Source organism: Periophthalmus magnuspinnatus, chromosome 5 (genome assembly GCF_009829125.3).
Source record: "Periophthalmus magnuspinnatus isolate fPerMag1 chromosome 5, fPerMag1.2.pri, whole genome shotgun sequence".
Taxonomy (NCBI): domain Eukaryota; kingdom Metazoa; phylum Chordata; class Actinopteri; order Gobiiformes; family Gobiidae; genus Periophthalmus; species Periophthalmus magnuspinnatus.
The window spans coordinates 27,122,437-27,136,697 of NC_047130.1; the positions used below are offsets into that span (position 1 = coordinate 27,122,437).

The 14,261-nt window shown below is 38.8% G+C and overlaps 1 protein-coding gene across 1 annotated transcript in view; it reads left to right on the plus strand.

Annotated features, from left to right (window-relative positions):
* plxnb1b (plexin b1b) overlaps nt 1-14,261 on the plus strand; it is a 43,696-nt gene that overhangs the window by 14,037 nt on the left and 15,398 nt on the right. Inside the window, exons 2-3 of the mRNA XM_055221893.1 lie at nt 11,589-11,678; nt 11,904-13,038. Coding sequence (XP_055077868.1) covers nt 11,926-13,038 — 1,113 coding nt within the window. The 5' untranslated portion in view covers nt 11,589-11,678; nt 11,904-11,925. The remainder of the gene's footprint in view (nt 1-11,588; nt 11,679-11,903; nt 13,039-14,261) is intronic.

The window sequence follows — 14,261 nt, forward strand, 5'->3', positions numbered from 1 at the left end:
TAACTAGGAGAAAGGCTTTATTTTTGAATATTAGGGTACATGCCACAGTGGTTTTCAAACCACTTTCACACAATCTTATAACTATATGATGTTTTTAACTGTTGGAAAAATAGTGACATTATTTAAGGCATGGCTGTATATTAAAATGTGTATTAATTCACAACATGGGGAGTTTGTGGACCACTACCATTGAGATAAGGTATATTTATTTTTAGTAATTTACTTTGACTTCACTCAGGTCTTTGACAGCATCACGTTGTTGAATTGGAAGGCAGTTTGTTGAGCAGTGAAAGCAGCTCCATAGTTGGGTTTATGGTGGGTAGATGCATCATTATCTTTTATCTGTGTTTTCATATTTCTAGAGCTCTGTTAGATTCCGCCCGTATGTTTGACCGGAGTTGCTCAAAACCCTTTAATTTGTGTTGTCACGATACAGAAATGTGGGAAAAGCTCATTACTCGATAGTGATGTGCATTTTTCCTTTTTACCATGATAAAAAACTTGTTTGACTCAACACACCGTACAATGATGCACTGAATAATTCTAACTGTGGATTACTAGTGTCCAGGTATTGTTATATTTTATACAATATGATGCCATTTTAAACATCAATAGCATCTTTATTTGGTGGTTTTATACTACTTCTTGGTCAAAACATTTTAAGAACTTTTCTGGCAAGGTAATGTCTTCGCTTATAATAGTTTTGCCCACATCCAAACCAACACATAAAAATATTCTGTTCTTTGTTGTTATGTTGCTCCTACTTTTACTAATTCCACATGGGATTACCTCCCTTTAAAATATATACATGATTATTCAAATGCTCTTAGATGATTGTATTTTCCACTGCGATTTAGATTTCATTATTCTTTCACATTACAATCTAGTTTAAAAAATTCCCTCAAACCTCAGAACCATATAATTTCCAAACTCTGATAAATTACGCAAGTTCTGTGTTGAGTCGAGAAGGATGTAACACTAGGAATATTAAACCTGCTATACTCTGCCCCCTTAGAGGGAATGACCAATATTGATTGCTTATGTTGGATTCTGGAGATGGGGCGTTGGATTGGCCTGCTGTGGAGTGAGTGCAGAGGTCAGAGCTCAGGAAGCCGTGGTGTTTGAGGCAGCACAAAGTGTCTTCCAAGAGTTTTTTGTGGTTGGACACAAATGACATGTGTGCAAGGTCAGGCCGGCACCCTAGCATTATAGACTATACAGGGAATGGATCACAACAGGAATTCAACCAAAACTGCCCTGTCCTGATCTTGACAAAAATGTCTTGTAAATTTTCTTTTTTTTTTTCTTCTTACTTTTTTCTTCTCCTAGTTTCATTTCAATACTCTCTATGTGCAAGTAATTACAGTAGTTGAATAATCATGATTTTAATTATTGATGTTTCGTGTTTTTTTCTGTTGATAGATTTGGTTTGGTGCTGTTCTAGTCCCGTTGTATTACTGGTCTAGTAGTATACAGTGCCTGGCCAAAAAAAAGGTCCCACACTCTGATAATTGGTTGGACCGCCTTTAGCTTCGTTTCGATAAGCTTCTGTAATGTCACATGATTTATTTCCATCCAGTGTTGCATTCATTTTCACCAAGATGTTGCATTGATGATGGTCGAGTCTGACGCTGCACAAAGCTTCTTCAGCACATCCCAAAGATTCTCAATGGGGTTAAGGTCTGGACTCTGTGGTGGACAATCCATGTGTGAAAATGATGTCTCATGCTCCTGATCCACTCTTTCACAATTTGAGCCTGATGAATCCTGGCATTGTCATCTTGGAATATGCCCGTGCCCTCAGGGAAGAAAAAAGTCCCTTAAGTCCCTTAGTCCCTTAAGACATTTCCAGTAAGTTGTTAATAAAGTGTCCTGTTTCTTTGCTGTTTGACTTGGACTAATCTAATGCGTCCTCCAGAGACAGGTGGCCATATTAACATGTTGATAATGGCCCCGTAATGCCTTTAGGACCTTTGTGGGGCATTTAGGAAGTGTCTTTGGATCTAAAATGCCTCTTTGGGACAATAAACTGCAGAGGAGATGTGTCCTCATAAGCCACAACATGTGTGTGAGGTTATGGGGAATCTTTAGCCAATTTTCCTGAAATATGCTGTACTATAGGAGCACATTGAAATAATTTCTGATTATAAAAGTAGGAATAATGCACTATTAGTATATTTTCTTTTTATTTATGTCAAAAGATGCAGGCAGACTTTGTTACGTCTGCTTTGTTAAACCATGGCTCACAGTATACAAGCAGTCCTTGAGTCTTCCTATTTAGACTAAAGACAATGATCTATCCACTTTAATGTGTACTTTATTTAGATTATGCTCTGGCATATCTCTAATAAACTCACAGTGCACCTTGATTGTTGATGTTAAACTCAGTTATGGCCTTGTTGTTGTCCCATGAGTCAAGGTGACTTTCCTGCTTTGGTCTAATCACATCTGTGCCACTGATCACATGACTTCAGGCAGCAGCGTGCAGACAGACCAGGGCAGACGTCCCAGCGCACCACTCATTTCACTGATTAGTGCCCTCTCAAAGTCACCTCCATCTATCCATTTATCTGCGCTGTCTGACATGGGCAGGCAGCAGCTGCATCTAAATGATTTCTACGACATTTGAGAGACATCATTTGGCCACAATGAATCTAATCTGAATTTAACATCTGTACCTTAAAATGTGTGCCTATATGGTCCAGAGTAGGGATGTCAAGATTATTAGGCTAATCAATACTTATGATTATTTTTATCTGGCTGTTTATGTCACCTTCATCCCTTCCCTACATCATTCAGAATGTTTGATTTTATAAACCAGGCCAACTCATAGCTTGTCTTGTTTGGTGTGCAAAAAAAACCCCAAAACAAGTTCAAAGATAAAAGTGCTTAACATAAAAAGCTCCAACTCCCTAATTGAGTTCTTCTCTGTAGGTCTGCAGAAGTGAGGGGCAGTGTGCGTAGACTAGTCTCGTGATTACTGTGTAATTACAGGACTATCCTGATGCCAGGCTGCATGTGTAACCCGACACCTTCAAAGTGTAATTCATTCACCAGTACAACTGAAACCTGAATCTATGAACCTGTCCACTTTTTGAATAATAGCACTTTCTTCTCTACTTTTCTTTTCTTTTGCCCCGCAGTAATCACTGTAATAATTTGAATTGAATTCAAATAAAAATAGATTGAATTGAAACTGAATGAATGCATTTAGTATGATTTTCTTTTTATCTTTATTTTACTCTTATGTTATGGCTGCAACAATGGATGAGATTAAATAGTTAAAAGTATTGTTTAGTGAAATGTTTTAGAAACAAATGATTAATACATTAAATCATATCTCAGGGAAGGAGGCAAGGATTTTAGCTGGTAAGCTCTCTGAATCATGTTGACCAAAGCCATTAGTACGCTGTGTACAAAACAGAAACTTACTGTGAATGTACAGGTGCCTCAAGAGAAAAATGTAATGCCTACAATTAGAAATTCTGTGTAATGCGCGTATATTTATGTATATTTATATTGTTGGCCTTTTATCTAAAGAGCTGTATAGTTTAGACTTGAATAGAATACATTTCTGTAATTGGTATTCAGAAGTTTAACTCTTAACCATAACTTCATAAACATTAGCAAATAACACTGTTAGATGAGAGAACTACAGTGAAATGGATGTCAGTGGCTAGTCCTAAGGCTCCCAACCCCCACCTCTCACCCCTGACTGTCGAATATAGAATAATCATACTGTGTGTCCTCACTGCCTCACACTAGAGTATAATATCACACTGAAAATCTAAAGTTAGACATTTTAGACAGATGCTGTTTGACTTTCCTTTTATAAATGTTTTTGTTTACTTATGACTCATTAACTTTTTTTTGTATTTTTTACATATTTTTTATAGTTATATATTTTTACTCCTCCTTTTAGTTTACCCATCTCTAGTCTATATTATCAATGAGGGCATCAAAATTTACACACACACACACACACATTTATAACAATTTGAACAAGGTGACACAATAGGCAAACTGTTGTTACAGTATTGTTACGGGTTCCAAAGACACCCGGAGAAAGGGGTCTCACAATGGGGCAGGGACAATTATTGCTATGACTAAGTGTTCCTATTGTATTCTTATGGAGTTATGAGGACACTCTGCTCTCACAGGGGACACTGACAGGCATTTGAGAGCAGCACTATTGTATTTAAATGAAGCTGGATATCTTTTGTTTGGATAAGAGAGATGCTCAGTGCACACCACATGGACCATCCCCCACCCCACCCTGCTCCCCCCACCCCACCCTGCTCCCCCCAGCCCACCTCCATCCCCCTGGTACAAGGACAGAGCCGTATAATGGGACCAGTGGGCCACTTTGATAGCTTTAAGCGGCAGGGATAAGGCATAAATCACGTATGTGGCCTGTCCTACAGAATCTACACCCAAGCAGAAACTACAACTGCAATAATTTCAGTGTTATAAATTCTGACATTGATTTTTAGGTGATTTGAATTTTTTATTATTTCAGTTTTATTTGCTAAACTAGGATGAAATTTAAGAGTAAATTCAATTACACTGGACAACTAGTTACATAAGCATTTTTTTGAGTTTACCTCCACCTATACCATGTCTCTGTCTGCTCTCGCGTCTTTAATCTCTTGAGTGTGTAGACTTGTGGTCCATTGGTTGCTTGCTTTATTACCTTCCATGGGAATACACATGGGCTCTCATTATAGTATTCAAATGAGGCCTTCTCCCCAATGCACCTCCACCACCACCACCACCACCACCACACTTCTATCCTAGAATTGGCCTCTCCAGGGGACAGTGGGGGTTGGCAATTAAAGTGAGCAGCAGATTTTAACTTGTTTTTTACTAGCAAGCATTGAAACATAGACATTTGTTAAAAGTGTATCAAAATATTCAGTTTATAGAGAGTGCTGTTGTGTGTTTGTTGTCCAACTGCTGGATTTGAGTGGTTAAACTATGAGTTCCTGGTGTATGTTTCTGTACCACTAGCTATGTGCCACTATTTGCTGATTGCTTTAGTCTGTCACATAAAAAGGCCAAAGGGTCACCTATCACTGTGGTGCTTAGAGCTACACTCTGATCAATATATGGATTTCTGCTTGTTCACAGAACTGGGAGACTTTTGTTGTCAAGCTTTAACTGAACGGACAATAATCAAATGTTTCCTATCTTCCATCAACAAGGCAATTTCCAATTTGGTATAATTAATTTTAGTTTTATCTTACCATTACTTAATCAGGAAGTCTCATAGAGATTCAGAATCTTTTACAAGAGAGACCAGGCCTAGGTAGCAGCCAATACAGTCAACACAGTACAGAGAAATCACAAATATTACATTATTTAAAAGACATTTCTATCTCTCAAGGAAGGCATGCACATGTCTCAGTCACCACAGACTACAATTTTCTTAAGGGACACTAAAGATTACAATTTAAGATGGTTTTGGAACTTAAGGATTTTAAGTTTCAGAATTGTTGTTTTATTTGGTTTTATTAACACTGTAGTCTATTTAGTTGTTTAAATTACAATTGTAATGCAGTAATACAATTATTATCTTGTTCAGTCAGACCTATTAAAAGTACTGAAGAGGGCTTCTTTAGAAGGGCATACCTGTGTATAGCCCTGAGAGGGTTGCAGTTATAGTGACACAAGGGTTAGTGACATGCTTTTTGTCATTCACATGTTGAATGCAGAACTGTCCTGGCCTGAGGGACTGCAACTGGGACTGTGATGCGGGGCAGGCAGCAGCAGCTGCAAGAATCTGAGGCATTTAACAAACCCTGATCATTGGATTAGGGGAAAAAGTGTGTCAACTAGAAGTAGAATTATGACTCAAAGTGCTTCTAGTAAGTTACATAACCAGGAAAACATTCTATACTTAACGGCGGGGCTATATTACAACAGATGCACACCAGCACACATTTACATGGGCATTGCCTTGAAAGTTACGAAGTCATTGGCTCACACTGCACTTTTCCTTCTTTTACGGCATGACTCTTACCTGGCTCCAGTCACCAGAATACACCCTGATTTTTATGAAACTATGGAAAACCGGCATTCACTGCATCCTCTACAAAGCTGCTCTTTGTGTCCACTTCTCTCTACACAGCAAACTGCCTGCTCCCCACTCTGCAGGCCCTTGTTAGAGCCAGCACAGACACCCTTTATAAGTTTGTGCATGTATGTTTGTGAGGGTTCTGTGAGAGCATGTTGTCCAGGCTGCACCAAATCACCTCCTGTCTAATATTATTCTTAGGTTGCAACAGCCAGGCTACTGCACAAAAAGAGCAGTGTTGGGAGGAAAGAGGATTACGTTCTACTTTGGTGAAAGCCACAGAAAAGCTGGTATTGTGTGAAGACTGGGTGGTTCATGTCACAAATGGCATGTCTGCTGCTGTAGTATAGCTTTGATAGTGGGAAGGAGATAGGGTAGTTCATGAAAAGCATGCAAGAACAAAAGCAATGACCCATGAATGACAGCTGTGATATCTAAATGTGTGCCTGCCTTTATCATCCAAAATTTAAAAAAGAAAACAAAAAATATAATAATGCTGTTCATGCACACACTAAAGATGTCTCTTCTAGATTAGAGTTAGTTTTGATGTCTGGTGGGTCCTAGGAAAGCACCATAGAGCGTAACTAGGTAGTGTCACCTCCCATCAACCTAATCTTAAAAAAATCAATCTTAAAAAATAGTATATTAATTGAACTTATGAGCATTATATTCCATAGACAGCATGGACCAGCAACAAAGAAGAAAAAGAAAACCTTACAGGTTGTCAGCTGTACCCTGAATACACTGTGCAGAATAGTTTGGGTTTTGTGAGTTTAACTGTTCTGTTTGGATTACAAAGCACACATTTTGTCCATCTTCTTAACATTGAGGTTGCTGCTTGACAGTATTTCAGCACCAGTTGATGCAGGCTAATGTTTACCATACACATATAAGTGCTGCTGTCTGAAGTCTGTCAACAAACCTACTTTACGATAGACATTGTTCTAAATCTAGACCAGATAAAATGTAGTCACTGTCCAGTGTGCCCAGGAGCCATGCTTCTATCTATGTTTAGAACTGACTATCTGCTTACACTTGTTTATTTTCATCATCATGTTCATGTAAGTAGATTATGTTGGTGACTGTGGAATATAAGCAGCTGTTTGCCTCTGTTATAGTTGTAGTGCTCCAGGTTATGTGAACTGAGGCTAAAGTTATTGCTTACTCAACCCCCTGCTACCTAGTTCTACCTTCATTAAATTAAATAACTTCTAACCTTTAGGGGTTGCACTGTGACAAAACAACCCTGGAAGTTCTCAGGATACCCAGGTGGACAATATAGTAACACATGTATATTACAATGCAGTTGATAACAATTTGATTTATTATTTATGTACATATAATTGTCATTTCATGCTAATTTAATCTGTAAAATGCTATCTTTTATGCAGATTTGTTTCTAACTTTTTAGAATAGTTAATGTCTCTCTGTTCTGCATTTTGTTGTTGTTGTTTTACTTTTTCCGTTAGTCCCAATGTTACCTAATTCTAGGCATAAGCAGAATTCCTTTTATTGTGCGTTACTATGAGACATGCCTGCACAGTCCTAGCAGTGCCTTGTATGGTTCACTAGTTTTCGGCCTGGCTGTGTCCCGGATTTGGCAGTGCTTTGGACAATAGGGGTGAACGCAAACAAGTTTAATGAGGAAGTGATTATAGAAACTGTCATCAAAATATACCTCATCTGCCAACAAGACTTGCACCATCATGGAGTTTCCACTTGGAGCCTGGCTGGTTGTTTACAATACTGTCCTGTCTATGTGTACTAGTCGATACAGTCATTGGATAATAATTTAATATGAGAGAATTGTGTTTTTACTGGCTATTTATTCAGATCACTTCCGAACGCTATCAGCTAGACCAAGAATGCCCTGTGTATAAATAACTTCTCCAGTTTAGCCAGCTCAGTGCAGAGTGGGTGAGATAATGCAGTGATCCGATGGGAATACTCCCATGTCATTATGAAGAACAAATAGTGCAACATATATCTTAAGTTAAGAGGTGGAAAAAGTTAGGACCAAGTTGTGTGATCAAATTCAAGCCTTACTCAACACTAAACAAATATGACATGTGTACTGGAGGATCCCGTGACCTCAAAATCGTAGCCGCTATTGGAGAAACACAGAAGTTTGTTGGTTTTGAGTTCAGAATGTTTATAATGTTCCGAACTACAATGGTGCTACTAAAATTACAACATTTAGCAGGGGTGATATTATTTGTATCAGGACAACTTTGAGTTTTGGTATAGTTAACTTTTTATTGTCTAGATGACCTCTGGTTTGACTAAATACAATAAAGACCTCATTATACTTATACACAATAATGAAATGGTAGTTGACTATTGCAAGTACTTTCATGATTTGTATTTGATTTTTTTTAAGCACAGATAGAGGGATCAAAAGCACACTATGACTGCTTCTTTCTAACCTTGTGTTAGAGGCTTTAGTGTGAACATAAATGATAATTACCACACATCTATGCTAAAGTCAAAGAAAGGCAGTTAAGCTCTGAAGTTTCGGGCACTGTGTTTGAGTCAGTTGGCACTGGGCAGAAGAACAGCTTTGATCTTCAGGTTCATGGAGCACATAATGAGATGAGCTTGAATGTGGGAGTGTAGTGTCTAATAGGAATGCGTCCATTCACAGAGAAACGTGAGTGCACAAAAGCTGGGTTGCTTCAATGGATCAAATTGAGGAAGTTGAAATATAGTCTAGTAGGGCTTTGGATTAAGATGTATTTGTCTTTTTATCGTGTCAAATGGCAAAACAAAGTAAAGGAGATACTCTTGTGGTTTTGTTTTCATACATTTTCTTTTTATTGTTTATAAGATTTGTTTAATTAGTGAGTCATTTAAACCCAGAGCAAAACACTGCTTAGCCACATTTATTTGCAAACAAGTAGTGTTGTCACGATACAAAAATTTCAAACGTGATTTCGATACTAAGGAATAGACTAAGTTGATACTCAATACCAAACCTCATCATTAAAATCATAACATAATAGAATGTGATTTTCATTAAATCATAGTACTTTCTTTTATATTTCCATGTGATCTTATATCTGTTTAAATCTTCAGTCGTCCACGTTGGTTCCATAGTGATCAATGGGCTTATACTAGTCTTATACTTGTTCTGATACAGCTCAAAATCATTCTAAAGCTATTCAGGAAGGGTTCATTTCTGTCCAGTTAATGTGATTTTTGGTATTGATACTTGTTCAAATGAGTATCTACTTCTGATCGTGTTGGTATCTGAATTTTGATAATTTTGACAACCCAACCATTTTCTTTTCCAGCTACTTTTTGTGACCCAGTGAGCGTGTTGCCATATGGTGGTCCCAGTCATTCAACTTTATAACCTGAATAGTCAAACGAAATCAACAAAATCAGACCATGAAATGGCGAGCCAAGTTTGAGTTTGCTCTGAGCTCTCAGACATCACTTTCCTTTCGACTCTGTGCCTGCTCTCATGCCATTAGGCCCCTCCCCCAAATCACCGGCCCTCAGTGGACTGTGCTGCTGCCAGCCCAAGGGGAGAGTGAAAGGCAGGAGTTTCCATTCATTTCGCCTCAGAGACATGCTCCTCCTCATCTGTGCTGGTCTCCTGTCAAATATTTAATTATCTCTTCTCTATACATTACCAGTTACTGGAAATTAGGACTGAGCAATATTGTGATAAAAATCTAATCATGAGCTCATTACTGTGACAGTTTTTTTTTCTTTGGTAACATTTTCATATTGTCATTCACTAGTCTTCTCTTGAATGCAGGTCTACGCTCAAACAAAGACACTTTTCCCCCTGCACCCACACCTCCTATTGGTCAGCCTCAGTCACGTGACAGGTGGATTTTAACCAATTCAAATGAAGTGTGTACTTTCAGGAGAAGACTTTAGAGTCACGTCAAAGCAATATAAGGATACTAAGTTTACATGAATCATGATAAAATCGAAATCGTGATCTGACAAAATCAATACATTTTTGGGATATCGCCCATCCCTACATCCACTTTCTTAACCTTGTTGTGTGTTTTCTTTGAACTTTGAGTGTATTGACATGTAGTTTCTATGGCCGTGTGATATGGGGAAAAAAGTAATCAAAATTTTTTCCTCATATTGATTTATCTTGATATTTGATTTAATTTAGTGTTTTCAAAAGCAGAATAAAAATGTTTTTAGTATTGATTTCATGAACATGCACAATACAGGCAATAATACAATGCATTAATTTGCACCATTTAACATGAAAAAATAATCAAAATTATTTCTCCAAAGTTTGAACTCCAAATCACACAAAAAAATGCAGGGTTAAAAATAATCCAACCTGTGTAAAAAAATAACCCTGCTTATAATGACGATGTTGTCGATGATGTCACAATGCTATTCAAGAAATATTTTTATAAATAATTGCACTCAAAACATGTCACGTAATTGACAGCAGCACATCATGAATTCAACAGTAAAATGTTCATTTAAATTATCCATTTTGTAGTTTGTATTTTTACTTTTACTTGGTTTATCTCAGATTCCAGAGCTTCAGTCTCAGCAGATTCCACTGTGGGAATAGGTCCTTTATATCTCATGACACTTCTTCTACAAGGACCTCATGAAATATATTATTATTTACCATACATTTGTGATTCAACCAGACCAGAGCTCAGAGGGGACTTATGTAAGAACCCTTTAGATCCTGAATAAAAACACAATGTTCATTTATTTAAGGAGTTAGTTACTAAAGACTAGTTGGCAACATGTAGAGGCTTAGCAGCCAGAAATCAAATGTTTATTTAGTAATACCATTAACATTAACTGGTACAAACTGCTTAAACTATAAAGAGTTTCAGATAAAATCACAAAGATAAAGTAATAAAATATGTATAAATGCCTTTTAATCAGTTTCTCTGGAGCATCAGAGGAGGTGGGGGTAATGGCTGCAAAGGAGAGTTGACCCAACTTTGACACTACCTGTTCAGCCAATGTTTGGGTTAAGAAAAACTCAACCCAAAACCCAACTCTGTCAAAATAACCCAAAAAGTGACCCCCCAGTGACCTAATGGTTTAAAAACCCCAACCATATCATTAACAATTAGATATCATCAGTGGATCAGGAGCTCTCCATTTGTCAATTAATTGCCCAGCGCTATTTATAACTTTAATAAAAACTATAGCACTTGCATAAAGGCAGATCTCTGGCCTGCCAATACTCTCTCTGACTGAGGCATGTGTTCTCCTCATGGGTACTCTCCCCTCATGCCACTGCCTAAAGATGTGCACGAATACAATGATTGTACATTCCATCAAGTTGCCCTCAGTGAATGAATGTGAGAGTGAATGGCCCAATGAATGTTTGATCCAGATATTGTCAAAGGTTTACCCACAGATATTCTAATAGAAATGTTTAACAAAGTCACCTGCACTATTGTTTACTGGTGGTTCAAATTTGAAGGCCAGTGGTTTTAAACTAACACATCATTACATAAGAATAGTAATGGAGTTTTTTGTCCTTTTTTTTCAGCAGGTAATGCACAGGAGGAGTGAAGCAGAACACTGATGCTCCACCGATACCAGGAGCTGATCTCCAGATTATGCTGCAGGACACCTCGTGAGGGTATGCATGCATCTATCAGTACATTTCATTGAGCTTTCATGTGCAAATGATGATCTGTTTACACTACAATATAACTGAGTCTGTCATAGTTACTCTATCTACTGGATTTTGTGGGCCATATATTACTTCCTTTCAAACACTTCCTGTACACACAATGTATATATTTACACTGTATTCTAGACTGTATGAAACAAACAAAAACATATTTTCTGTGTTCTTTGTCAGCTCTGAAGCCATTCCTCCAGGGATGGGAGGTCACTGTTGGGCTGGACCCCCAGTGCTCCTCCTGGTCCTCACTGTGGCCTGGCCTAGTGGAGTCCTCTGTGACTCAGACTCCTCTCAGCTGTACCCCACTTTCACCCATCCCAACACTCTGTTTGAGCACTTAGCTCTGCACCCGGACCCTTTTGTTGGTCGGGTGTATGTGGGTGCTCGGAACCATCTCTTCCAGCTGGACAAAAACCTCCAGGTGGAGGTCCTAGCTGACACTGGCCCAGTGACCGATAGCCAGGAGTGCCTGCCCCCAGTGACGGAGATCACATGTCCGCAGGCTCGAAGCACTAGCAACCACAACAAGCTGTTGCTGGTTGACCCATACTCTATGAACCTCATCACCTGTGGGAGTGTCAATCAGGGAATCTGCCAGAAAAGAAGCCTGGACTCAGTCAATCAAATCTTCTTCTCCACCGAAAGACCAGTAGATACTCAATACGTAGCAGCCAACCATCCCAATGTCAGCACTGTCGGAGTAGTTGTCCGGCCCTTTCCTGAACGCCAACCTCTTTTGTTTGTTGGACGGGGTTATACCAGTAGCCACCCTCCTATTTCCACCCGAAACCTTGCCCAAGGATCTATTTTTTCTTATGAAGACACTGCTAAACTTGCTGTAGCTGGACGCCTCTCAGAGTACGATCATCATTTCGTGGCTACATTTGCGCACCAACATCATGTATATTTCTTGTTCTACAGGCGAGATCTAAAGTCTCAGTCTAGGGAATATCGGACATATGTGTCTCGAGTTTGCCTGGATGACCAGTCGTACTACTCCTATGTAGAGGTGCCTTTAACATGTCGCTCCAGAGCAGGGAAGGTGTACAGCCTGCTGCAAGCTGTGCAACTGGGCCACTCAGGAGTGGGTGCAGGAGGTCAGGACGTCCTGTTAGGGGTCTTCTCCACTCAGTCGACCTCATCACCTCGGCCCAGTGAGGACTCTGCCCTCTGTATGTTTAACCTACGAGATATAGATACAAGGATCAACTCCACCAGAGACCTGTGCTACACTCAGATGGGCAAAGAGGCGGGAACAGAGGCGGCCTATATCGAGTATGAAGTCAAGTCCATATGTGCTAATCTACCCACGGTGAGTGTCATTATTAAAGCATGTTTTTTTCCCAGTGGAAAAATAAACATAAAGTACTAATCTAAACAATATGCTTGTTGTATTAGTGATAATGGTTAAACTTGTGCAAGTCGATTGTCTTATCCTTTTTAAATGGATAGTTGACTATGTGCTGTGAATAGAGAGTGAGACTTTGTGTTTTGGGACAGAATCAAATCTGTAATTTTTTGTTGGTTAGAGACAGTTGTGATAAAATTGAAAAGGCCATAATTTTGTGGCTTTGTTAAAGTCCGCTGCTTTTCTTGCCTGTTGCGGAGGTACGTGATAGTGTCAAAGGTTCATAGAGAGCTCCTCCTGGTATGACTAATCTGCTATAAGAATGTTAAACAACACAGGCTTAAGACACAACTAACCACCATGCTATCCTGCTACTCGGAGTGTCACAAGTTTGAAGAAGTTTAGAGCTTGTGGTGATGGGTGTGCCATGTATCTCTATGTATGCCTTAGTGCTAGCACAAGGAGACACACTCTTTGGCCAAATAAGAGGTTCATTCATAAGAGTGAACAAGCCAATTCCACGCAGCTTTCAGCAGGCAGTGCTCGCAGGTTCATTGCCTCCATTTCCTATTGATCCAGTGAGCAGCAGTGGTGAAACAATGACCCCACTTTGACATATTATGTAGGAAAACACGCAGCCTGCAGACCCAGCACATACTGCACGATGTCAGGCATAAATATTTCTCTTCGAGCACAAGGGCTGACAAGCTCACTAAATATCCGCTGCACCCACATGAAAACAAATCACAAGAAACCAGTGGGAATACTTCTTGTTACCTGGTAATTAGAGCTGCTAATCTAACCTAATATCAGCATTATTTAAAAAATACTAAATGCTAATGCTAAGTTGGAGTAGTTGGGAGTGTTTCATGTTTAATAAATATTGTGTTTTTTCAGTTTTTGTTCTATTCTTCTGCATGTAAATAATGCCCTCGTCACACATGTGATCATATTGACAAAAACTAAAAAGCAACTGATGATAACTGACACTGCTGCAATTGTGCATCTGGCAAGGACATTCAACTTTTGCATTTTTGCCTTGTTCTTCCTTCAATGTAAACATGTGTCAATTTGTGTCTAGGAATTGTCATTGTGAAGACATTGCAATGTAAGGCTAGATATAGTTATGTAATCTAAATAAGAGTTAGTTCATTTGTTATTGATTTGCCAAAAAAAAAAAATACAAA